At 46.4% G+C, this 26,278-nt stretch overlaps 1 protein-coding gene across 1 annotated transcript; it reads left to right on the top strand.

Annotated features, from left to right (window-relative positions):
• The first annotated feature begins 5,802 nt into the window (after positions 1–5,802).
• On the top strand, positions 5,803–25,945 carry LOC146768983 (uncharacterized). The gene is made up of 3 exons (XM_085640584.1): positions 5,803–7,830; positions 15,689–17,107; positions 25,890–25,945. Exons 2-3 carry the CDS (start codon positions 15,760–15,762, stop codon positions 25,943–25,945), a joined length of 1,404 nt encoding a protein of 467 aa, XP_085496710.1. The 5' UTR covers positions 5,803–7,830; positions 15,689–15,759.
• Positions 25,946–26,278: the final 333 nt, after the last annotated feature.

The raw sequence follows: 26,278 nt of genomic DNA, 5'->3' as shown, positions 1-26,278 counted from the left end.
AACAGCGCTGCTCCCGCGCTCACTGAACCCGAAAAACGGCAAAATCGGGAAAAATAAACACACAAAATGGACGCCGCGCATGCGTGGAATGACCAGGAAGTGAAGCCAGAAAGAGGACTACGCGTCGGAACGATGCGCGTCCTCACCCTCGTCTCCCGCTCCACTAACGAACACACACGGGCTCGCAGCGCCCGGCGAAGGATGCAAAGAGCGCTCCCAATGAAACATTCATGGAACAAAGCGGAAACACTGCCCAGAAAAAGAAAAATACCGGCAGATCTGGGAAGCCGCCTACAAGAGCAAAACGCCCCCAACCAAGAGGAAGAGAAGAAATGAAGAACAAAGAGACGCGCGAACAGCGCGTGAGGGTCACAGCATAAGTAGCCTCAGAGCGCGTGCAGCGCTGCAAAGATACAGGCAAGCAATACAAAATTCAATTATATAAATGGTATAAGAGTAATAAGTCATGCACTTAACTGGCTGCGGAGCAGCAAAGAAAGAGGATGTAGTATTCTCTTGTGTACCTTTTATAGGGGTCTGCTCTATGGTTGTTATGTCATACCCACTAGGGTTTATGGGTATTGTAGTGTGTATCATGTTTTTTACTTTCTTATTGGCTGCTGAGAATTTTCAGTAAAGAAAATGAGAAGCATAATCGGAGCCTCCGGTCCTGACATAGAATTGGCTTTGCTAAAGAATGTGTAGCCGAGTTACTTGTCTTTATGGATATCATTCAACAAAGCTTTTTGCAGTAACTTGTTGGACGAGGCTCTTGACTTTACTGTTTTGTATTTTTTATTTTACTGCATGCCATTGTACCTGTCAACTGTAAATTTTGATCCGAATTTTAAACAAAATGCATAAACATTTTTGCACGTGTATGTCGTTTTTAACCAAGTGGATTTTTATATTCAGTGCACACGTCTACTATCTGATATTACGGGTACCAACTGGCCGGTTTCCTTCCGGCATCACTGGTATTTTAATCTCCAGGCTGTTACAAAAATAAGCAACATCACTTAAAGGCTGTATTTTTAGCTATGACCAGTACATAATTCAAACAGCCAATATAAATAGAATACACTTTAAAGAAAAGTGCTCTAGAGCTGAGCTAACTATCTCTGACTAATAAATAAGGTAAACAAGCATTGGCATAGCCAAAAGGTCTCGTCTTTGGGACCTTATAAGTGTTTAGTTATCCAGCACAATATCCTTGGTGCAATAACATCAAGTGTTGCATGGCTAAACACGTATAAGGTCCCAAAGATGAGACCTTTTGGCTATGCCAATGCTTGTTTTGAGTGAGTGGCTCGTGCGGGTATGCCACTGTAAGGTAGAGATGCTGCGAGTGCGTTTACAGGAGCCCCTGTGACATTGCGCCTCTTCAAAATGTATCTTGGGTCTGGTGTAATACTTCTAGCCCCTATTCCCGTCTTCTCGCACCCAATGCATCCTTTTATGTCCCATGTACAGCTGGGGTTGACACTCCTATTACCCCTGCCCTCCAGTGACACTTTACCTGTCGCGGGTGGTGGATGTGGTGGTGGACATGGTGGTGGACATGGTGGTGCTGGACGTGGTGGTGGTGGACATCGTGCTGGGCGTGGTGGTGGTGGTGGACGTGCTGGTGGTGGTGGACGTGTACGTGGTGGTGGATGTGGTGGTGGACATAGTGGCGGTGGACGTGTGGTGGTGGACGTGGTGGTGGTGGACGTGGTGGTGATGGACGTGGTGGTGGTGGATCTGGTGGTGGTGGTGGCCTTGTTGGTGGTTGATGTGGTGGTGCTGTTGGACGTGTTGGTGGAAGTGGTGGTGGTGGTGGACGTGGTGGTGGTGGACGTGGTGTTGGTGGGCATGGTGGTGGTGGGTGTGGTGTGGTGGTGGACGTGGTGGTGGAGGTGGATGTGCTGGTGGAGGTGGTGGTGGACGTGGTAGTGGTGGGAATGGTGGTGGTGGACGTAGTGGTGGTGGACGTGGTGGTGCATGTGGTGGATGTGGTGGTGGTGGGGGTTGTGGATGTGGTGGTGGACGTGGCGGTGGTTGTGGACGTTGTGGTGGTGGTGGTGGTGGTGGACGTGGAGGTGGACCGGGATGTGGTGGTGGTGGTGGACGTGATGGTGGTGGACATGGTGATGGTGGATATGGTGGTGGTGGTGGGTTTGGTGGTGGATGTGGTGGTGGATGTGGTGGAGGTGGAGGTGGATGTGGTGGTGGTGGTGGACGTGGTGGTGGGTGTGGTGGTGGAGGACGTGGTGGTGGTGGACATGTTGGTGGATGTAGTGGTGGTGGTGGACGTGGTGGTGGTGGACGTGGTGGTGGTGATGGATGTGGTGGTGGTTGTGGATGTGGTGGTGGATGTGGTAGTGGATGTGGTGGTGGATGTGGTGGTGGACGTGGTGGTGGTGGTGAACATGGTGGTGGATGTGGTGGTGGTGGAGGGCATGGTGGTGGTGGACGTGATGGTGGTGGATATGGTGGTGGCAGTGGCCTTGATGGTGGTGGACTTGGTGGGTGTGGGTGTGGTGGTGGTGGGCGTGGTGGTGGTGGACATGGTGGTGGTGGTGGTGGGCATGGTGGTGGTGGACGTGGTGGTGGTGGTTTTGGACATGGTGGTGGATGTGGTGGTGGTGGACTTGGTGGTGGACGTGGATGTGGTGGTGGTGGTGGACGTGGTGGTGGGTGTGGTGGTGGTGGACGTGGTGGCGGTGGCCTTGGTGGTGGACGTGGTGGTGGATGTGGTGGTGGTGGACGTGGTAGTGGTAGAGTGGTGGATGTGGTGGTAGTGGGCGTGGTGGTGGTGCACGTGGGGGTTGTGGTGGTGGTGGATGTGGTGGTGGTGGACGTGGTGGTGGACGTGGTGGGCATTGTGGTGGTGGATGTGGTGATGGACGTGGTGGTGGTGGACCTGGTGGATGTGGTGGTGGTGGTGGACATGGTGGTGGTGGTGGATGAGGTGGTGGTGGATTTGGTGGTGGTGGATGTGGTGGACATGGTGGTCGTGGATGTGGTGGTGGAAGAAGTGGTGGACGTGGTAGATGTGGTGGTGGTGGACATGGTGGTGGTGGACGTGGTGGTGGTGGACGTGGTGGTGGTGGATGTGGTGGTGGTGAACATGGTGGTTTTGGTGGTGGACATGGTGGTGGATGAGGTGGTCATGGTGGTGGATGTGGGATTGGACATGGTGTTGATGGTGGTGGACGTGGTGGTAGTGGATGTGATGGTGGACGTGGTGATGATGGACGTGGTGGTGGTGGTTGTGGACGTGGTGGTGGTGGACATGGTGGTGGTGGTGGATGTGGTGTTGGTGGTGATGGTGGACATGGTGGTGGTGGATGTGATGGTGGTGGATGTGGTGGTGGATGTGGTGGTGGTGGTTGACGTGGTGGTGGTGGATGTGGTGGTAGTGGATGTGGTGGTGGACCTGGTGGTGGACATGGTGGTGGTAGAGGATGTGGTGGTGGACGTGGTGGTGGTGGGCGTGGTGGTGTGGATGTAGTGGTGGTAGACATGGTGGTGGTGGTGGATGTGGTGGACGTGGTGGATGTGGTGGTCGTGGTGGTGGTGGACATGGTGGTGGTGGAGGGCATGGTGGACATGGTGGTGGTGGACATGGTGGTGGTGGACGTGGTGATGGTGGACTTGGTGGTGCACGTGGTGAATGTGGTGGTGGTGGTGGGCATGGTAGTGGTGGACGTGGTGGTGGTAGACGTGGTGGTGGTGGTGGACATGGTGGTGGACGTGGTGGTATTGGAGGTGGTGGACATGGTGGTGGTGGTGGTGGATGTGATGGTGGTAGACATGGTGGTGGTGGTGGACGTGGTGGTGGTTGACGTGGTGGTTGATGTGGTGGTGGACATGGTGGTGGACATGGTGGTGGATGTGGTGGTGGACGTGGTGGTTGTGGTGGTGGACGTGGTGGTGGATGTGGTTGTAGTGGTGGACATGGTGGTGTTGGACGTGGTGGTATTGGAGGTGGTGGACATGGTGGTGGTGGACGTGGTGGTGGTAGACATGGTGGTGGACGTGGTGGTGGTGGGTGTGGTGGGGGTGGGCATGGTGGTGGTGGACGTGGTGGGGGTGGACGTGGTGGTGGTGGTGAATGTCATGGTGGAGGTGGAGGTGATGGTGGTGGTGGACGTGGTGGTGGTGGGCATGGTGGTGGTGGACGTGGTGGTTGTGGACATGGTGGTGGAGGACGTGGTGGTGGATGTGGTGGTGGACGTGGTGGTGGTGGTGGTGGACGTGGTGGTGGATGTGGTGGTGGTAGACGTGGTGGTGGTGATGGACATGGTGGTGGTGGTGGTGATGGGGCAGGTAAAACAACATTTTGTATACCCCCCATCCTGCATGTTCATACTAATTAGAATAATCTATTAATTATAATAAGTATTAATGTGTTTATTTGCTATCTAATCAACCCTACTAATGTATGAATTACACACAGGATTTGCATTTGCATGGCTAAAATAATTTGTAAACTAATATACGTATGCATACTAACACTAGAAAAATAGAATATTATGTGGTATGTGTTGCTTTTCTGATGAAATTGTAAGTTGCACCAGATGACATCATTGGGTGAGTATAAACGCTTTAAATGTCGCCAATATGCTAAATAATTACACACACATACAGGAATTAGTGAGGGTTAAACATTTTATTTGTTATTTCCATGTTTTAATTACTTTTTGTGTTTGTTTTGCTTAAGTTGACCAATTTGGCCTATGTTAAAATGGCCAACCTATGGACTTGACGAAACAGCTACCATTCCACAAGGTTTCCGACTAAATGCGCATGCTCCAGGCTCCTGAACAAGTGGCCTCAAGATGACCCATATAGCCTGTTCCACTGACAAGGTTGTGACTGGACTACTGCCAAGAGCTTTAACAATGGACAATCTTTGTAAAACCGGATGGATCATGTCTGACAGTGTGACATCATGGACTATGGGAAACCGGAACGGACGATCTTAACCATCCAATCAGAAGTACCTAAAACTGACTTTTGCTACATTTTGTCATTAATTTCATTATAAAAGAAGGTAGACTAGTGAGTTAGAAATAACCCCTTGTCGCTCTTTCCTGTTTCCTGACATTATGCTGACGGAGAGGACGGTGACACTGCAGGACAGCTGTTTCCCGAATCTTTGACAGATTAGATTGCTGCCCATTTTTCTGATGAACTGAGGACACTTACTGATGGGCATTGATCAATGCGGACACGTTTATGGTCCATACCAATCTTTGGGACTGTAGCGTGTTGCATGACGAATCGATTGACTCAAGAGGACGACTAATAGCCAGATTAGGTAACTATGATGTTCTGTGGATTGATTAAAATTCTTACTAAAGAAATTCGCATTTTTTAGATAAAAAATTTCATTGATTAACAAGCAAATGTGTTGGGTTATTTATTATAGTTTGAATATAAATGAAAAAGATTAGAATCACTTTTCCAAATTCAACTAAATTGATCCATCGATAAAGTGGAAGGGATATCTAGAGATTCAGGATTAAGATGTGCTGGATTGAGGATATTCAGTGTATGTTTATGTAAATAGAATTTCAATAGATTATAAGACATTCTTTTCACGCCAGCCTTTGGAACATCTATCTTTCCTGTAAGAACAGAATAAATGAGAGTGTGTGAGTGTTGGTGTTATGGGCCCCACCAATGAATGTATTGAGTGAAAGCGTTAGCATGGTATCTGCTTTGTGACGAAGGGAGAATAGGAAATTCCACGCTGGAGCAGTTTTTCTTGGTAGCAGGATGATGGTTTATTGTTTTGATTTGGTGATTATTGCTTGTAAATAGCTTATTGATTATTGATTGTGGATAGGTATTGGTTTATGTATTAACACTCTATGTTGAGTCGCGTCGTGTTCTATGTTGTTTGCACGACTTCTGGGATGTAGGAAGTCGGAAGTTTGTAACGGTTCCGTAGTAGAGCAGAGGTAAGCGCTGCTCTCGGGAAAAATGGAATTGTTGTTGCCCTGTAGGTACACGGGGAAAACGTGTGACGATTGAAGTTGCGCAACGCATTGTCTGGGTTCGATTCGGTAACATCGTCGTGTGTTGCCATTAGAGATATCTCCTGTATGAAAGATGTGTATGGTAGCGAAGGTCACCTGTGAAATTGTGGTCTTAGGTACCAGGGGTCCAGATGGCACTCCGATAACGCTTATCACTAGAAAGGTGATAGGTGCTCCCTAAGCTTGATAGAAGGATAAAGTAGAGGGAAGTGCTACTTTATTAACGTGTGTCATAATTCTGTAGTAGGATAGACTGTTCGCTGTTCTCGGGAAAGACAGAATTCTGTGTGAATGTACTACATTTTCCGTATGAAAGTGCGTGAATGAAAAATTATTCGGGTTAATCGTGAAACTCTGGTTTTATTTCTCAGGAGCATTGGGTCTCCAACTAGGTGTCTTAATTCTGGAGAAACGGTTAGCTAATGCTTGTTGGAAGGGTAAGGTAGAGGGATGTGCTACTTAATCAACGGAAGTAACGATTCCGTAGTAGGGCAGAGGTAAGCGCTGCTCTCGGGAAAGACAGAATTCTTGTGAAAAAGGTCATTAACTATCCTTGGTTAGTGAAGCGGACAATGGTGGCGTTTTTATGTTGTTACTAACAGATTTGTAAGTTAGCAAAAGCGAAAAGAGCTTACCGAGAAAAGTTTTGTAAAGGAGGGGTCAGTAAAAGCCGGAGTAAGAGCAGCGGCTGCTGACGTCAGAAAGACCGCGCTGGGATTGGCCAGTCAGCTAGAAACGTAAACGCTTCTGATTGGTGCGTTAGTGTGAGTCGCGCTAGGAGTGGAGAATTACAGGGTGACGTAAACGCTCTGGATTGGTGCGTTAGTGTGAGTCGCGCTACGATTGGCTAAAATAACAGAATAGTCGTAAAGGAGAGACGAGCGATACACGAAAAGACAAAATAATGTATTACGATCCACCTGAAAAGGAGAAAAGGTCCTGGTTTGGAAAAATCAAGAAGTGGTTTAAAAAGTACAAACCGATTGTGACTAGGGAAGGACAGTTGCTTCCCCCACCGAAAACCCCAGCATCCTTTATGGTTGCAAAATATGGATATCACACTTGTATTTGGTTAGACAATTGGGTAAAGTATACCAGGAGTGACGGAATTTTAGCATTTCCAGAGCATGGTTCATTTAATTTAGCGGTTTTGAGAAATTTGAGAGAAAGAATGATGAATCTAGAAGCAAGACCTAGACCAACACAGTTTGAAGCACTGACAGAGTGGGAAAATGAGATGCATGACAAAGAAAGACAGAGGAGTGGCGGAAGGTATAAATACATGTTTGGCAGATACGGGTATGATACTCATGATGAGAAAATGAGAAGGTGGCGGAGTGTGAGTATGGCCGTTGGGTTGTTTCCTGTAAGAATGATTGAAGGAGTTGGAGGAAAAAAATGTACCGAAAAAAGACATAATTTGGAACCAAAGAGGTATGGAGTGAACGAACTAGAGGATGATGTTCTTGATGATATGTTTTATAAAAATCCACCTCCGTATCAACCAGAATCTGAAATGTTGGCACCAAGTGCCCCAATGAGAGAAACTTTGCGAGTCATTAAAACAGAACAAGTACCTCAAGAATTAAGGGAAAGTAAAACAATGGGAGAAATAGAGAGGAAATCAAATGATAAAATGAGTAGTGAAAATTCAGCAGAGTTAGCGAAAACAACCTTAGAATTAACTGAAAAGATAAGAGAATGAACTAACAATTTAGAAGCGGTAACTGTTCCAGTGACTATAGGCCCTGTAATGCCTATTTTTGATAAACAGTAGGATAGTGAACATTGTTTAATGGTCCCTGTTAGAAATGGGATTTCTGGTTGGCTGAGGCTTGCGCCAAAGCCAGACAGAAACCACCACTCTAGTCAGGGCTGGGGAGTTACACGCCAAAGATAACCCCTGCTCACCCCCTTGGTAGCTTGGCACGAACAGACAGGCTTATCCCTGAGGCAATGTGTAAAGCGTTTGCGCGCGCACCCAGCAACAACACCCAAGGCCCACCACAAAGGAAACTCCACACAAGGTATTCTATAAAAATAGCCTTTGTATTATACACAACACATCAGATAAAAACACACACTTTACAATGTGCCAACAGGCACAGGCAGAATTTACAAGGGATTATATGTACAGGGGACAGGGCCACATGGACCACTGTCCGAAATTAGCACTCTTAGAACTTAGGAATAATACTTTAGAACATAGCACACAATAACATATATAACACCCAATCAGTAACTCCTGGTAACCAGAAAGTACCACCTACGCAACCCTAACCACCTTAGGAAAATACTGCGCAGGGAATCAGGACCTCACCAGCACCACCTGTCTAGGAGGAAAACAACCACCTAAGTATCACTCTACCTGTAGGGGTCTAAGCACATAAACACAGGATGCATGAAATACATTCAGAGGTGTAAAGCAAAGCACATGACGCATAAACACATTCAGAGGTGCAGGAAGGGTACAATGGCGCAAAAACTCACATTAGCCACTATCTGTGGCAGTCCCTAGGCCAACTGGCCTTGTCGGGGCTAGGACGCCCTGCGTCCCAGCAAAGTCAGGGGCAAGACTGCGCAGGAGGCGCAGTCCAAAACTCAGAATCAGGGCGCGACTGCGCACGCCGTCAGGGCAAAGCGCCACGGGCCCCAACCTAAACGTTGCAGCTGCCCACTAAGTGCTGGGCAGCTGGGAAAATACTTGGGCACCACGGTGCCTTTGGAGCCTTCTCTGGGCTCTGAAATTGATATGCCCCCTTGGAGCCTCGTGGGCTCGAGACAAGAAATGCCCCAACGTTGGAGCGACTCGCGCTCAAGAAATAATGCCCCCGCATATGGTGGAGCCTCGTGGGCTCTCAAAGAATGCCCTCGTAACGTTGGAGCCTCAACCGGCTCTGGAATCAGCCCCGCCTCGTTGGAGCCCTCACGGCTCTTTAACAAAAGGCCCACGTTCGTTGGAGTCCCACACGGGGGACTCTTTACACACAATGCCCCCGGAGCCTCGCAGGCTCTTGATCACACAGGCCCCCCCCTCCGCCCCACGGGACTCTTACACCCACGGACGCCTCACCTGGCTTCCAGGATGCTCCCGCGGCGGCGTCGGGCTTCTGGGCAGCGGCCGGCACGGAACGGACACGGAGCCTGCACGGCTCCGTCGGCTCACCTCTCACGGTTTCCTCTCGCTCGCCGGAGCACGGGGCGGGCTCCCGTAGACTTCCGGCCTCAGGCCGAGGCCCCGCCCACGTCACCAGAACTCTGCCTGACTTCCTGTCGTCCGAAGCCGGGCTGCAGCGGTGATTTTTGGATCGCGGTGATGCGGGTGGGCACCCGCTGGGGGGTGAGAAACCAACCGCGGCAAGGTGCCTGGCGGGGTGGGCACCCGCTAGGGATATTAACTTTCAATAAAGCGCGGTGGGCACCCGCTCACACGCTCAGCAATGTCCCTGGCAGGGTGGGCACCTGCCAGTGGACGTCGGAATCGGCAAAGACCGGGCAAACGCCGGGTGGGCACCGGCTTCCCAAAATAAAGCGCTCCTGAGCGCTAAAGGCAAATCCAAGCGCTTTGGGGGAACAAATAAAGCGCTTCCAGCGCTGTAGGATGAAAAGAACCACAAAGTCCAGCAAAGTTCTTCCCTGCAGGCAGCAGGGCAGGGGTGGGGGGCAAGGCTGGACCCAGAGCTAGCTCACTGGGCCTCCAGGCAGGGAGGTAGTCCAAGTGGCGGTCCTCTGGTCCAGCAGCAGCAGCAGCCCCCCTCAGGTAAGATCCTGGCAGAGAACAGTTTCTGTGGGGACACAGCCCCATTTTTATATAGTAAAAACCCTTTGTTCTGGGTTCAGGGTGAGGGGGAAAACCAGTCGCAGCTGGTTGGGGAGCACCCTTGATGTGCTCAGCCCCTCACTCTATTCACTTTCAGGGCTAGGGTCGTCAGTCGCACCACAGGGGGCGGAGCCAGCATTGTGTGGGGAAAACCCTGCCCTATTCAGGACCCAGGTGTACTCCTCCCACCCATCTAGCTGCTGATCTCCCCATTCACCACTGGGTGACTCATCCTGACTCTGGGGAATCCCTAGCCCGTTACATGACCTCAACCAGCCAATCACGCGACAAGGCACACATTTTACACTGCACACCGAAGTGCCCACTTCTAGAAGTGGCACTTCCACACTAGGTATATGCACGCCGCACACATCATCGCGCAGCATTCAATCACACGAGTCCGCACATACCAAACTCGGGCCTGCATACCCCACGCATCAGGAACTACTAGGGACACATACATTCCCCATGCATTCCTATGGGAGGGCAGGCCTATCTCACCACATGCACTCAGAGCGCGCACGCACTTTACCCTGGGACACAGGGAAAGTGCGCAGAAACCAAAAAATCACCACACCAAGTCACCAGTAAAAAGCAAAAAAGGTCAGGGGTGAACCTGCCAGAAGGGCCAAGTCCAACACAACCCCCTTCCAGCCAAAACGCAGGGCAGACCAATCACCACCGTGATGGACTTCCCTGCTTGGGGCGATAGAACAAGGACGCTGGCCCGCAACTGCAGGGACACCCTCCGGTTCTACGCCACGGTGAACCCATGGAATTCTTTCTAACACCACTGTCTGGACCAACTGGGCTACCCCACTGGTACTCCCAAGCTGTCCGCGGCCAAGACCAGGCCCTAGGCCACCCAGGTGCCACCGGTCTTTGCCTAATCACAGAGTGGGGGGTAGTAACCCCTGGCACATAGCGGCCATTCTCCACTCTTCCTCTCTGCAAGACAGGACTAGACTGCCACTGGTTCTCCAGCCTAGGGTCTACACCCTCAGGCGGACCAGGAGTCTCAGGGAAGGCTCTCCTCCCCCTACCTCTTCTCCTAGGGTTCCTCCTCCCCCGGCGAGGGGTACACCTAGAACGCCATTCCAACCCAGGGTTTAACCCCTCAGATTGCACCAGGGTCAGAGGTGGGCTCTCCCACCCTCTGCACCCCCTTCCAGAACCCTGCTCCCTACCAACTGGGGCGGTACCTCTGGAAGAAGAACCGGTCGGGACGCTGATTACAGATGTCCCACCCTTCAGGTCAGGCTGATCCCGAACCTGGCCTTCCAACCTCCGGCCTAGAACCTTTGGTGGAATAATCGCCTGGCACTCCAGGACTTTGGGGGATTTCCACTCCATCCCCCTGAGGCTATCAAATGACACATATGTCGAGCGACTGTCTGTCTGGCACTGATCTCCCGTCCCCTGTCCACCTGACAGTGCGCGGAGATCCCCCAGAACAGAAGTGGTGTCACCCTGGTCACTACACGGGATCCTAGCCCAACTGGGAAGTCCCTGACCCACCGGCTCTTCCACTGGGGAACTCATCCCCCAATCACTCACGCTGGACTCCTGTACCCTCCCTACCGGAGCGGTACTGCCAGACTCCAGAACCACAGGAGCCCTGTTTACAGGCGCTCCAAGTCCTCTACTCACTAAGAGATCTTCCTCAAGTGGACTAACAGGACAGCCTAGGTCCCCAACTTGGTGTTCCCTCATAAAACCATCCAAGTCCTGAGGCAGGGTTTCGGGCGTCTGGGGACCCTCGGTCACCCCCTCACTTCTGCTCCACTGAGCCAGGCAGTGAGCCCCTACATCCTCCTCGCTATCCTGGGACCTAGCTGGGCTACACTGAGCCTCCTCCACCACGCTGGGCTGGAGGATCTCTGACCCACTATTGTTGGAATCACTCACTAATGACTCTAGAGGACCTCTAGCACCTTCCCAATGGTCTGCCTTTTCTGCAAGCTCAAATGGCTCAGACAATCCACACCCCAACAGGTGTTGGCGCAACCACGGCACACAACAACTGAGCAGGTGTTCTTTGAGAACCAGATCATACAGGCCGTTATAAGTACGTTCCGAGTTCTGCTCCACCCAATCGGACAGTGCCTCATTACATCCCTCCAAAAACTCCTCCCAAGACTGGTGAGACAGTTTCCTACTGCCCCTGAATTTCAACCTATACTCCTCCTCTTGGGAAACAGGTACCATACTCGGGGAACTGGGAATGGGACTCTCTGTACTGCACTCTATATCGCTGCCACCACTGGACTCCACCCTCACTGGGGAATCCAGAAAACTACCACTGTGCTCAGGGGACAGGGAAAGGGATGAGGCGCTAGCTCCTACGCTGGACCCAGCAAGGGACTCCCTACCTACGGGGTCCTCACTCTCTACTGGCGTCCAGGTACTGTCATCTCCTTCTGAATCTTCGGGGCTCCCCACAGACCCACCACCCTCCAGGTGTGAGGCCCGGGCCCTTTCTTCCTCCCTGCGCTCACGTTCCCATTCACCTGTTTGCCATCTAATCATGTGGTTCCTCAGTTCGTACACAGTGTCTGACTCTCTCACCCCTATGTTTCTCTCCCTACAGAACCTTTCCAACTCCTGCATACCGTAATAAACTAGATCACTGGGATCAAAAGCAGGCTCCATTCTGGCAGACGTTCTAGAGAAAAGATCACACAGGGAACCTAGGGGTCTGCGTTTAACACAGGAGTACACAATTCACAAAGGATTCAGCAAGCTCTCTATCCCAGAGAACTCACACTCACTTGCCTAGTGCCACACACCATTCATCCACACACAACCCTCCCCTCGGACTGGTAAGGCAGTTTCTACCACCCCTGATTCCTCAACCTGACCACCACGTGACACAGGTACCAACTCTGGGCGCAGGGCGGGGGACAAATGTACAGGACACTATTACGCTGCCACCACTGGATCCCACCCTCTGGTGAATCCAGAAACACAATGCACTAAGGGGGATGATCTACCCTCCCGAGCGAGGGACACCTAACTCACAGTGCACAAAAACACATTTCCAAAGAAATGACAATTAAAAACAAACTTAGAACAATAATCCCTATACCATGTGATTTATCTAAATGCAGAGTTTTGTAGTGCGGCCAGTTGCCGCTGCGGTACAGCGCAAACGCAAGTCCAAATCCCACCGCTGATCACCAATGTTAGAAATGGGATTTCTGGTTGGCTGAGGCTTGCGCCAAAGCCAGACAGAAACCACCACTCTAGTCAGGGCTGGGGAGTTACACGCCAAAGATAACCCCTGCTCACCCCCTTGGTAGCTTGGCACGAACAGACAGGCTTATCCCTGAGGCAATGTGTAAAGCGTTTGCGCGCGCACCCAGCAACAACACCCAAGGCCCACCACAAAGGAAACTCCACACAAGGTATTCTATAAAAATAGCCTTTGTATTATACACAACACATCAGATAAAAACACACACTTTACAATGTGCCAACAGGCACGGGCAGAATTTACAAGGGATTATATGTACAGGGGACAGGGCCACATGGACCACTGTCCGAAATTAGCACTCTTAGAACTTAGGAATAATACTTTAGAACATAGCACACAATAACATATATAACACCCAATCAGTAACTCCTGGTAACCAGAAAGTACCACCTACGCAACCCTAACCACCTTAGGAAAATACTGCGCAGGGAATCAGGACCTCACCAGCACCACCTGTCTAGGAGGAAAACAACCACCTAAGTATCACTCTACCTGTAGGGGTCTAAGCACATAAACACAGGATGCATAAAATACATTCAGAGGTGTAAAGCAAAGCACATGACGCATAAACACATTCAGAGGTGCAGGAAGGGTACAATGGCGCAAAAACTCACATTAGCCACTATCTGTGGCAGTCCCTAGGCCAACTGGCCTTGTCGGGGCTAGGACGCCCTGCGTCCCAGCAAAGTCAGGGGCAAGACTGCGCAGGAGGCGCAGTCCAAAACTCAGAATCAGGGCGCGACTGCGCACGCCGTCAGGGCAAAGCGCCACGGGCCCCAACCTAAACGTTGCAGCTGCCCACTAAGTGCTGGGCAGCTGGGAAAATACTTGGGCACCACGGTGCCTTTGGAGCCTTCTCTGGGCTCTGAAATTGATATGCCCCCTTGGAGCCTCGTGGGCTCGAGACAAGAAATGCCCCAACGTTGGAGCGACTCGCGCTCAAGAAATAATGCCCCCGCATATGGTGGAGCCTCGTGGGCTCTCAAAGAATGCCCTCGTAACGTTGGAGCCTCAACCGGCTCTGGAATCAGCCCCGCCTCGTTGGAGCCCTCACGGCTCTTTAACAAAAGGCCCACGTTCGTTGGAGTCCCACACGGGGGACTCTTTACACACAATGCCCCCGGAGCCTCGCAGGCTCTTGATCACACAGGCCCCCCCCTCCGCCCCACGGGACTCTTACACCCACGGACGCCTCACCTGGCTTCCAGGATGCTCCCACGGCGGCGTCGGGCTTCTGGGCAGCGGCCGGCACGGAACGGACACGGAGCCTGCACGGCTCCGTCGGCTCACCTCTCACGGTTTCCTCTCGCTCGCCGGAGCACGGGGCGGGCTCCCGTAGACTTCCGGCCTCAGGCCGAGGCCCCGCCCACGTCACCAGAACTCTGCCTGACTTCCTGTCGTCCGGAGCCGGGCTGCAGCGGTGATTTTTGGATCGCTGTGATGCGGGTGGGCACCCGCTGGGGGGTGAGAAACCAACCGCGGCAAGGTCCCTGGCGGGGTGGGCACCCGCTAGGGATATTAACTTTCAATAAAGCGGGGTGGGCACCCGCTCACACGCTCAGCAATGTCCCTGGCAGGGTGGGCACCTGCCAGTGGATGTCGGAATCGGCAAAGACCGGGCAAACGCCGGGTGGGCACCGGCTTCCCAAAATAAAGCGCTCCTGAGCGCTAAAGGCAAATCCAAGCACTTTGGGGGAACAAATAAAGCGCTTCCAGCGCTGTAGGATGAAAAGAACCACAAAGTCCAGCAAAGTTCTTCTCTGCAGGCAGCAGGGGTGGGGGGCAAGGCTGGACCCAGAGCCAGCTCACTGGGCCTCCAGGCAGGGAGGTAGTCCAAGTGGTGGTCCTCTGGTCCAGCAGCAGCAGCAGCCCCCCTCAGGTAAGATCCTGGCAGAGAACAGTTTCTGTGGGGACACAGCCCCATTTTTATATAGTAAAAACCCTTTGTTCTGGGTTCAGGGTGAGGGGGAAAACCAGTCGCAGCTGGTTGGGGAGCACCCTTGATGTGCTCAGCCCCTCACTCTATTCACTGGCAGGGCTAGGGTCGTCAGTCGCACCACAGGGGGCGGAGCCAGCATTGTGTGGCGAAAACCCTGCCCTATTCAGGACCCAGGTGTACTCCTCCCACCCATCTAGCTGCTGATCTCCCCATTCACCACTGGGTGACTCATCCTGACTCTGGGGAATCCCTAGCCCGTCACATGACCTCAACCAGCCAATCACGCGACAAGGCACACATTTTACACTGCACACCGAAGTGCCCACTTCTAGAAGTGGCACTTCCACACTAGGTACATGCACGCCGCACACATCATCGCGCAGCATTCAATCACACGAGTCCGCACATACCAAACTCGGGCCTGCACACCCCACGCATCAGGAACTACTAGGGAGACATACATTCCCCATGCATTCCTATGGGAGGGCAGGCCTATCTCACCACATGCACTCAGAGCGCGCACGCACTTTACCCTGGGACACAGGGAAAGTGCGCAGAAACCAAAAAATCACCACACCAAGTCACCAGTAAAAAGCAAAAAAGCTCAGGGGTGAACCTGCCAGAAGGGCCAAGTCCAACAGTCCCTTATAACAGTAATAAACAAACTGAAAAATCAAGACAAAGCTCAAATGAGAATCAATGGAGACAGACAATGGGTACGATGGAGCCAAATGCCTCAAATAACCCATTTCTAGGCCCAAAAGTAGCAGAAAGCCCTACTGTGAAGATGGAATCAGTATTTGAAAACCAAGAGAACTTAGAACAAACTAATGTAGAGAAACCAGTAGGCCCATCTTCAGAAAAACTGAGTGAATGGTTGAGAAGTCTGCAGAGAAAAGACAAAGAATCACAATCAATAGATGTAGCCAAACTACGAATGGTATTAGAAGAGTTAATAGTAAGAACTATCCCCACAGAGAAGTTAAAAACTTACCAGGATGAGGAGTTGCTGTTTCTGTGTAAAAGCATAACTTGGAGAGCAAAAAGTCTCCATGAAAGATTAGAAGAAGTAGCAAATGAAATGGGTATAGACATTGAAAAGGTAAAGGCCCTACAGAAACCATATCGAATAGATTTCACTGAAAAGGACACTAAAAGTTTAAATACCGTAGGACGAATGAGTCAGATTAAGGAAATAATTATCCTGCTGAGAAAATGGGGAGTTGTGGACAAATGGAGAAGCAGATGGTATCGGAAACGAGATGATGCCTCAGACAAAACCTTTGCAGCTTTCCCTATGAGAGAAAAAGAGAAGGTAGTAACAGAATGCCCTATGAGAGAAATTCCAGGAGGAGGATATGTACATGTCCCATGGACTAGACAAGATATTTTGTCATTCACAAATGATTTCCCTCGACTACGTGAAAAACCTGTCGAGTGGTATAGGCAGGTAGACAGATTTGTAAAATTGTCCAAAGTATTATGGATTGATCTAAACAGCCTGTTTGACATAATAGTACCAGCAGATTTATGGACAGTATGCAAACTTATGATAAATTGGCCCACACAAGAATACCCTAGGGATCCAAAGACAGGAGCCCCAGACCCCGAGGTAATGAAGAAATACGAGCAGGTCATTGTCTTTTTGAAAAACAAAGTACCTCCTAAAGAAACAGATTGGGTAAAGATTGACAGAACTCCTCAGGAAAGTAAGGAGTCTGTACATGCCTACTATGAGAGGTTGATTTCAGCTTTTAAACTATTTAGTAGTGATGAAAATTTAAGCGAAAAGGACTTAAGTCATTTTGTATATAGATTTGTATATGGTCTACGCCCAGAAATCAGTGAGATGATGAAACAACATACCGTAGATTGGCAAAATAAGAAAATAGATGAAGTATTGAGACATGCAAAATATTTCAGTGATGAGATTGAGGCCAAACAACGAAAGTTAAAAGAAAAAGCCATGTGGGCACAAGTAAAAGTGGCAGAGAGACAGGAAGCCCAGTTAGTAGAACAAGCGAATAATATAGGTCCCAAAAAGTTCATTCCTGGGAAAGGTAAGGGAAATTTTAACATAGAAGAAGCCAAAAAGAAATTCCCATGTCATAATTGCGGTAGGATAGGGCATTGGAAATCCGAGTGTAAATTTCCCCCTTGTATTAACAATGAAAATGCATCATTTTATCCACAGGTGCAGAATGAGGTGAGTGGTCAAAACTCCCAGGAATATAGTAGTGAAACAGGATTCTACAACGAAGAACAGGTAAATAAGCTGCTGCGCGCTAACGCTGGTTCGCAGTATTGGCTACAACGCGATGCAAGCAATTCGGAAGAAGGTTATTGACGGTGCTGAAGGGAGGAAGAAGAGTGCGTACTTGGCGCAACTCTAGAAGTAGACCAGAGAGGCCGATTTGTGGATGGAAAGAGAAATAATGAAAATGTTACTTTCCTGGTAGATACTGGTGCTACTAGATCAACTGTTAGGTCAGCTGATGTTAAAATTCTCCCTCTCTCAGATGAAACGATCCAAGTCGTTGGTGTATCCAACAGACAGATTAAAACTTATCTGACTGAACCTGTAAAGGTTAGCATAGGGAAATTTTCTGAAATGCACCGCTTTGTTGTGTGTGATACCAGTCCTGTGAACTTGTTAGGAAGGGATTTATTGTGCAAAATGAATTGCACTATATTCTGTACTCCTGATGGTATAGCATTTGAGACCCCTGATGAAGATGTGTTGTATAAGATGACCATGGCAAACAGAGAAACTGAGGTTACTGAAGTCTATGCTGTATTTAACCCTGATGACCTACCAAAAGAATTGAAACAAACTGTAAAGGCAGAAGTTTGGGACTTTACGGAAAAAGATGTGGGACTAATGAGAAATGTAGACCCAGTAAAAATAACAGTAAAAGAGGGAATAAATTATCCGAATATTTCACAATATAAATTGACACCTGAGATAATTGAAGGAGTTACCCCTATAATTGAGAAAATGATAAAACAAGGTATTTTGAGGGAAATAATGAGTAGTCCATGTAATTCCCCAATAATGGGATTGAAAAAACTAAATGGAAAGTTCAGGATAGTACAGGATTTGTGAAAAATAAACAAAATCGTTGTGCCATGTTGTCCCATTGCACCAAATCCATCTGTGATTCTGTATCAGATTCCCCATGAAGCAGAATGGTATACAGTAATTGATTTGTGCCATGCTTTCTTTTCCATTCAATTGCACCATGACAGCCAGCAGATTTTTGCGTTTCGTTTTGACGACCGTATTTTGGCATGGTGCCGAATTCCACAGGGGTATACAGAAAGCCCCTCAATCTTTAATCAGATACTGAAGAAATCTTTAGAAAGCCTAGAGATGCCTGAGAATTCAGTGCTAGTACAATATATCGACAACCTACTTGTGGCGTGGAAGACACGCGAGGCCTGTGTAACAGACACTGTAACATTGTTGAATCATCTGGCTGATGAAGGACTTAAGGTGTCACCAACAAAATTGCAATTTTGTAGGAAAGAAGTACATTACTTAGGCCATAACCTCGAAAAAGGTCTGAGAAAAATAACAATAGACAGAATCAGGATAATAAAAGGAATGAGATCCCCTATGACACAAAGAGAGGTATGGATGTTTCTTGGAATGGTTGGATATTGTCGTCAATAGATAAGTAATTTTTCCCTAATTGCAAAGCCATTGGTACGTTTGACAAAAAGTGATGTGAGAGAGCCCATTGATTTGAGCAAAGAAGAATTGGCAGCTTTTAAACAATTGAGAGATAGTCTGTGTAAAGCGCCAGCATTGGGAATGCCCGACTATGAAAAGGAGTTTGAGTTGTATTGCAGTGAGAGGAATGGATGTGCACTTTCTGTATTAATTCAGAAACATGGAAAACTAAGAAGGCCAATTGCATATTTTTCATCAATGCTAGACCCAGTAGCTGTAGCTTTACCTGGGTGCTTGAAAGCAGTAGCTGCTACCTGTTGAAGCCTGGAACAAAGTGAAGGGATTGTGATGGGATATCCTGTGAAAGTGTTTGTACCTCATGATGTGGCAATCCTTTTAATAGGGAGTCGCACTCAATACATGACACATAGTCGGCTGACTAAATATGAGAAGGTCATATTGGGAGCAACGAATGTGAGCCTTGAGAGGTGTTTGAATGTAAATCCTTCAGCATTATTGCCTGATGCTGAGAAAGTGGAAGTCAGAGATGAAGCAGATCATGATTGTCTGGATGTACTAGATTTTTGTACCAAACCACGTCCAGATATAAAGGATGTACCATTGTCAGAAAGTGATTTTGTGATGTTTGTAGATGGTTCTTGCTTGAGAACAGATTATGGAATGTTGAGTGCAGCATATGCAGTATGTACGGAAGCATCCTATCTGAAAGGAGTAAAATCAGCCCAAGTAGCTGAACTTGTTGCTTTGACTAGAGCATGTAAGATTGGGAAAGGTGTGAGAGTGACTGTGATCACTGACAGCCAGTATGGTTTTGGTGTGGTGCACGATTTTGGCCAAATATGGCTACAGAGAGGTTTTCTGACATCAAGTGGAACACCCATTAAGAATGCTGAAGTGGTTGGAAAATTGCTTGAGGGGATACAGCTGCCTAAGCAATTGGCTGTTGTGAAGTGTGCTGCACATAATCAGTCTAGCGATTACATTGCTGTAGGCAATAAATACGCCAATGATATGGCTCAATACTGTGCACGAAATCAGAATTTAATCAATAGGGGAAAGGAAAAGGAAGTGACTTCTTGCTCCTTACTGTTTACTAACATTGTGGGTACCTGGGAGGAAGTGAGACAAGTACAGGAAGAAGCAGGAGATGAGGAAATGAAACAGTGGGTAAAAGCAGGATGTGCACCAAGAGAGAAGGATCATGTATGGGTCTATCGGGATGGAAGACCAGTTATGCCTGATAGCATGATGTCTGCCATGGCACAGATGTATCATGGTCAGGGACACATAGGGAGAGATGCCATGATCAGGTCATTTAAACAAACCTGGTACAATGCAAAATTCAGACTTGTAGCAGAAACTCTTTGTCAGAGATGCCTAATATGTCAGCAATACAATCCGGGAAGAAAGACAATAGTGAGTCTAGGAACAATAGGTCGAGAAGGAGGACCTTTTACCAGAATGCAAGTAGACTTTATTGAAATGCCTCCTTGTAACAGGTTGAGGTATGTTCTAGTTATGGTCTGTTTGTTTTCAAGATGGGTAGAAGCTTACCCAACGAGAAGAAATGATGGAATTACAGTGGCAAAATTGCTTTTGAGGGAATGTATTCATAGATTCGGGTTCCCAGTAACAATTGAATCAGATCGAGGAGGACATTTTCAGAATGAGATCATAAAACTGATTTGTGAAGCATTAGGTGTACAGCAAAAACTACATTGTGCCTATCGCCCAGAAGCTTCTGGTGTGGTGGAACAAATGAATGGTACTATCAAGAGCAGAATAGGGAAAATGTGTTTAGCCACGGGTATGAAGTGGTCAGATGTCTTGCCTCTGGTACTCATGACAATTAGATCAATTCCAGACAGAACCACAGGGCTGAGCCCCCATGAAATTATCATGGGAAGAGCCATGCGCCACGTGTTCATACCAGTCAACAAGCTGTTGCCTATAACTGATGACATGGTGTTGGATTACTGTAAAAGCCTGGCTGACGCAGTTCATTCTGTGTTTCATCAGGTTGGAGCGGATGCCACCACCCTTGAAAGGAAGCAAGCTCATGACCTGAGCCCAGGGGACAGGGTAAGAATCAAAGTACCCAGAAGAAGAAACTGTTTGGTTCCAAGGTGGGGAAAACCACGACAAGTGATTTTGACTACAACTACAGCTGTAAAGTGTGCTGGAATCAAAAACTGGATTCATGAAAGTCCCACGTTGAGAATCCCAAATCCAGTGGATAGCACAGAAAAGGAATATTTTGATGAGACAGAATCAAGTACTGAATCAAACGAAGAAGAGACAAGAACAAAAGAAAACCCTGAAAGGGGGGAATTGGAGATAGAGCAAACAGTTGTCCCGAGAAGCATTACCTTGAAAAGAAGATTGCAAATTTCTGATACCGGCTCAGACTCAGAGACTGAACAAACAACTTTACATTCGAGAAAAGAAAAAGACAGCGAAAAGACAATTAAAGAAACTGTGGATAGAGAAATCCCAGTTGAAAAATTGAGAGAAATTCCACCTGAAGTAACAAAATTAGATGGACAGGCACCAGATACAGAAAGAGAGGGAAAGATTCTTGCGGAAGACCCCCGAGGACGTGTAGGGAACTCCAACATCCAGTTAGAGAAAGGGACTAATAGCCAGCAGGAAGATTGTGCGCTAGAAACCCGAGGAGGGACAGAAGTAGGGAAAACGAAAGAAGCAAAAGAGAGAAAAGAGGTTGGAAGGAAAAAGCAAGTTGAAACAGAGTCTGAAGAAAGTGAAGACGAAATACCAGAAGGTAGAGTCTTAAGAAAGAGAGCTTGGAGGACTGAAAGGAATGATAAAGGAAATAAACTGCTAAGATCATCAAAAGATGAAGTTTGGCCGAATAAGATAAAGAAGTTGAGATACCGACTGACAAGAGTAAAATCACCAAGAGCTGAACAGGTGAATGAAATAACGAGTCAAGAAAAATCAAAAGACGAAGAAACAGTTGTAATTGAGGAAAGTAAAAGAACAAGGAAGCCTAACCAGAAGTATAAGTCGCCAGAATGGACATATGTAGCCCTGCCTGAAATCAAAGAAGAGGCAGATAGCCAAGAAAATCCAGAGGTGACTATATCAGAAGTGGTTGGGGAAGACGAACAATCAGAAATCCTGAGAGTTATCTTATCCGATATTGGAGAAGAGACGGATGTTCAGGAAATCCTATATCTAGACAACGAAGGAAAGGTGAAAAATGATGAGATGCCAAACTGAATAAGACAAGAATGCTACTGATGGAAAGACAATAAATAAAGAAAAAGTTAAAACTGGTAGAACGAAGTAGGTGCTTATAGCCTTGGGTTAGATAAACTAGTTGTGAAGTAGAAGAGGCTAAGTCAAAAGTCACAGTTCATTTCATGAAAATGGCTGACACAGATGGTAGAAAAAGTAGATGTATATTTTTGAAACGATGGTGCAGGATGTGTTGTTGTTGTACAGGATTACTAATGCTTCTATGGAGTATATTAGTTTTAATGATTACATTTAAGATTAGCTTTGACACAATAGGAGAACAGAGTGAAAACAAGACTAATATAGAGCAGATTCAAAAGATAGATCGCACTAGAATAGATAAAATGTATATGCATAAAGATAGGTCAATAACTGATTTATCTAACAATGTATTTTCAAAATTACTGTATGAATATGTAAAGACAGTGGACGTGAGGGACTGCTACGTCTGTATGCAGTTACCTGCATCTGTTTAGGAGGGAGTGACTTATCACCACCTTCCTGTTACTTATGGAATAACATGTAGTGTAATAGCTAGTTTATTTTATCGAACAGGGAAGTTAGAATATTATTTTTCAGATATAGATAACATATTTTCACAAGTACCGTCAATTAACAAACTAAATAAGGTAAGACCTGCAAAGGTATTAGGTGAATTTTTCTTAGAAACTAAAGAATTAACATTAGCATATATATATAGAAATAATTTGAGTTGCAGTTTAAAGAAAGAAGAAAATACTTTTTTAGATATGATTGAAGAAAGAAGACTGAAAATGCAAATGAAGGTCTATGAAGGAAAAACAGAAAAGACAGTTTGGGATGTAGATATGGAAAAACACTTAGAGGAAAAGGCTAGTCCAACTTTGGCTTTAGATTGGCCTCAGAAAGGAAATTTGTGTATTAGGAGGAATAAGACTGCATATGACAATTACTTTGTAGGTGACAGTGAGTGCCATGATACATACCGAATCATGGGTGGATGGGGATTAAAAGAGGAGATGATCCAGTTTTTCCAGGATTATATTTTATCTGTGGGAACAGGGCATATTATCGTTTGCCAGACCATTGGTATGGCACATGTTATGTAGGCCTGGTTTTCCCAAAGATCTTTCACATGGAAAGAGGAGAAGATGGTGTACAAACTTTAGGTAGTTATTTAGCACGTAGAAAGAGAGAATCTTGGTCAGAAATTGTAGGTGATATCTTTGGAGCATTGATACCAGCAGTGGGAATATCTCTGAATGCAAATAAAATTAGAAAACTGTCAACAGTAGTGGATTGCTTGTCAACAAGCACCGCTGGAGGATTTTTATTGGTAAATACTGAAATGGTTGCAATGCATGCCATGGTAATGCAAAATCGACTTGCCCTTGATATTTTATTGGCAAAAGAGGGTGGAGTCTGTGGAATGTTGAAAGTCCAACATTGTTCTACTTACATACCCGATGAAAGTAAAGATTTGAAAATTTATATTAACCTCTTCAGTGCCCCGCCCTTTCCCCGCCCTGTGCCGGGCGTTGCATTAGCGGGCGGGGTTCATGACGAGATAGTCTCGTCATGGGCACAGCGCAACCGCGCTCCATGACGAGACTATCTCGTCATGGGCACTGAAGGGGTTAAAAACATAACTGAATGGCATGACGAAATTGCACCACTGGAGGTTGAAGGTGTTTGGGAAAAGATTGTTAAGAAAATAACTTCTATTAAAGATTTCTTAGTAAATTTAAGTAGTACCTTGATAGGTAACATTTTATTTCCATGTAACATTGTGATTTTCTTAGTATTAGTATTCTTAGTATTAATATTAAAATTAGGATGTCTTTGTTATAAAAGGAAGAAAATTCAGAAAAAGTTAAAAAGAGAAAATTTAAGGAGACAGAATAAGAGACAGAAGAGGGAATTTGAAGAAATTGAATTGGAGAAGATAAAAGAAGATGTGTATAAAACAGCCAAAATTGAAGAAATTGGGGAGACTGAAATCTAACAATAAAAGCAAGAATTCACTTTTACTCCTTGAAAAAGGGAATACAAAATGCTAATCGTGTGGTGATAAAATCACCAAAGGGGGGATTGATGGAGCGGGTAAAACAAAATTTTGTATACCCCCCCCTTCTGCATGTTCATACTAATTAGAATAATCTATTAATTATAATAAGTATTAATGTGTTTATTTGCTATCTAATCAACCCTACTAATGTATGAATTACACACAGGATTTGCATTTGCATGGCTAAAATAATTTGTAAACTAATATACATATGCATACTAACACTAGAAAAATAGAATATTACGTGGTATGTGTTGCTTTTGTGATGGAATTGTAAGTTGCACCAGATGACATCATTGGGTGAGTATAAAAGCTTTAAAGCCAATAAGCTAGAATGCTAGATAATTACACACACATACGGGAATTAGTGAGGGTTAAACATTTTATTAGTTATTTCCATGTTTTAATTACTTTTTGTGTTTGTTTTGCTTAAGTTGACCAATTTGGCCTATGTTAAAATGGCCGACCTACGGACTCGACGAAACAGCTACCATTCCACGAGGTTTCCGACTAAATGCGCATGCTCCAGGCTCCTGAACAAGTGGCCTCAAGATGACCCACATAGCCTGTTCCACTGACAAGGTCATGACTGGACTACTGCCATGAGCTTTAACAATGGACAATCTTTGTAAAACCGGATGGATCATGTCTGACAGTGTGACATCATGGACTATGGGAAACCAGAACGGACGATCTTAACCATCCAATCAGAAGTGCCTAAAACTGACTTTTGCTAAATTTTGTCATTAATTTCATTATAAAAGAAGGTAAACTAGTGAGTTAGAAAAAAACCCTTGTCGCTCTTTCCTGTTTCCTGACGTTATGCTGGCGGAGAGGACAGTGACACTGCAGGACAGCTGTTTCCCGAATCTTTGACAGATTAGATTGCTGCTCATTTTTCTGATGAACTGAGGACACTTACTGATGGGCATTGATCAATGCGGACACGTTTATGGTCCATACCAATCTTTGGGACTGTAGCGTGTTGCATGAAGAATCGATTGACTTAAGAGGACAACTAATAGCCAGATTAGGTAACTATGATGTTCTGTGGATTGATTAAAATTCTTACTAAAGAAATTTGCATTTATTAGATAAAAAATTTCATTGATTAACAAGCAAATGTGTTATTTATTATAGTTTGAATATAAATGAAAAAGATTAGAATCACTTTTCCAAATTCAATTAAATTGATCCATCGGTAAAGTGGAAGGGATATCTAGAGATTCAGGATTAAGATGTGCTGGATTGAGGATAGTGGAAAATTTACACAATGTCCCTAATCAAACAATTTAGAAATGCTAAAGAGCATGAACAGAGCACTGGTGTTGTTGGAACAAAAACGGGTATTATACACACACTGTAAGAGATAATAAAAGCACTTTAGGAAAACTCTATGTGAGTCAAAAATTATTAAAATATATCATTTATTTCCATTCATAAAATGACAAATAGACAGATACCTATAACTCCCAATAATGGGTTACAATCTATAATCCTTATATAGTGAGTTAATCCAATACATTTAAAACACAAGAATTAAAAGTCGACGCAGCGTTTCGGTGTTGTGTGCAATATTTCACCTTCTTCAGGACTAAAAACAACTGTTTATTTCATCTAAAACAAAAGGAAAAATTATCCATTTAAACATTTGTATAAAAAAGTGCAAAATTAACACAATATAAAAACAGTGTTACCCTGTTCCCTCATAGCATCCTCTGTATTTTATCAAGAGCTACAAAGCCACCCCATGGTCATACTGGGTAACATTTTATGTATCTTTTGGTATTTACACTGAGTTTTCCATCTCCTATGTCTCCTATATGTTTCAAAATAGTTAAAGCCGCATACCTCATCATAACTCTGAGACTGGATTTGAAAAATAAAGGATGACCTTCCAGTTTCAAATTCCTGCCAGGTTGACTAATTTTGCCTGTATTATAAACAGAAATCACTTTTAGATAAAGCTACATATAACTTTTTCATTTGTTCTATTTATTTTTTGTAAACAAGGACTGGCATACCTGGATCGTGTATAAATTTCTTGCTTTTTGTACCACGAGGAGCCACCAAGATTATATCTTAAATTCTTTATTTCGGAGACCAGCACTACTTAAAATGATTTGTAGTCTGTGTGAAGAGGCAAATGAAGAACCTTATTAGCTCAAACATCCCCTCAAGTCATATTTATATATCCAGCATCATACTCGAAAAATCTCACCTCAA

The sequence above is a fragment of the Triturus cristatus genome, unplaced genomic scaffold, assembly GCF_964204655.1.
Source record: "Triturus cristatus unplaced genomic scaffold, aTriCri1.1 SCAFFOLD_218, whole genome shotgun sequence".
In the NCBI taxonomy this organism is placed as follows: Eukaryota; Metazoa; Chordata; class Amphibia; order Caudata; family Salamandridae; genus Triturus; species Triturus cristatus.
The sequence above is the reverse complement of the archived record's forward strand: the minus strand, read 5'-3'. Positions and strand labels throughout refer to the sequence as shown.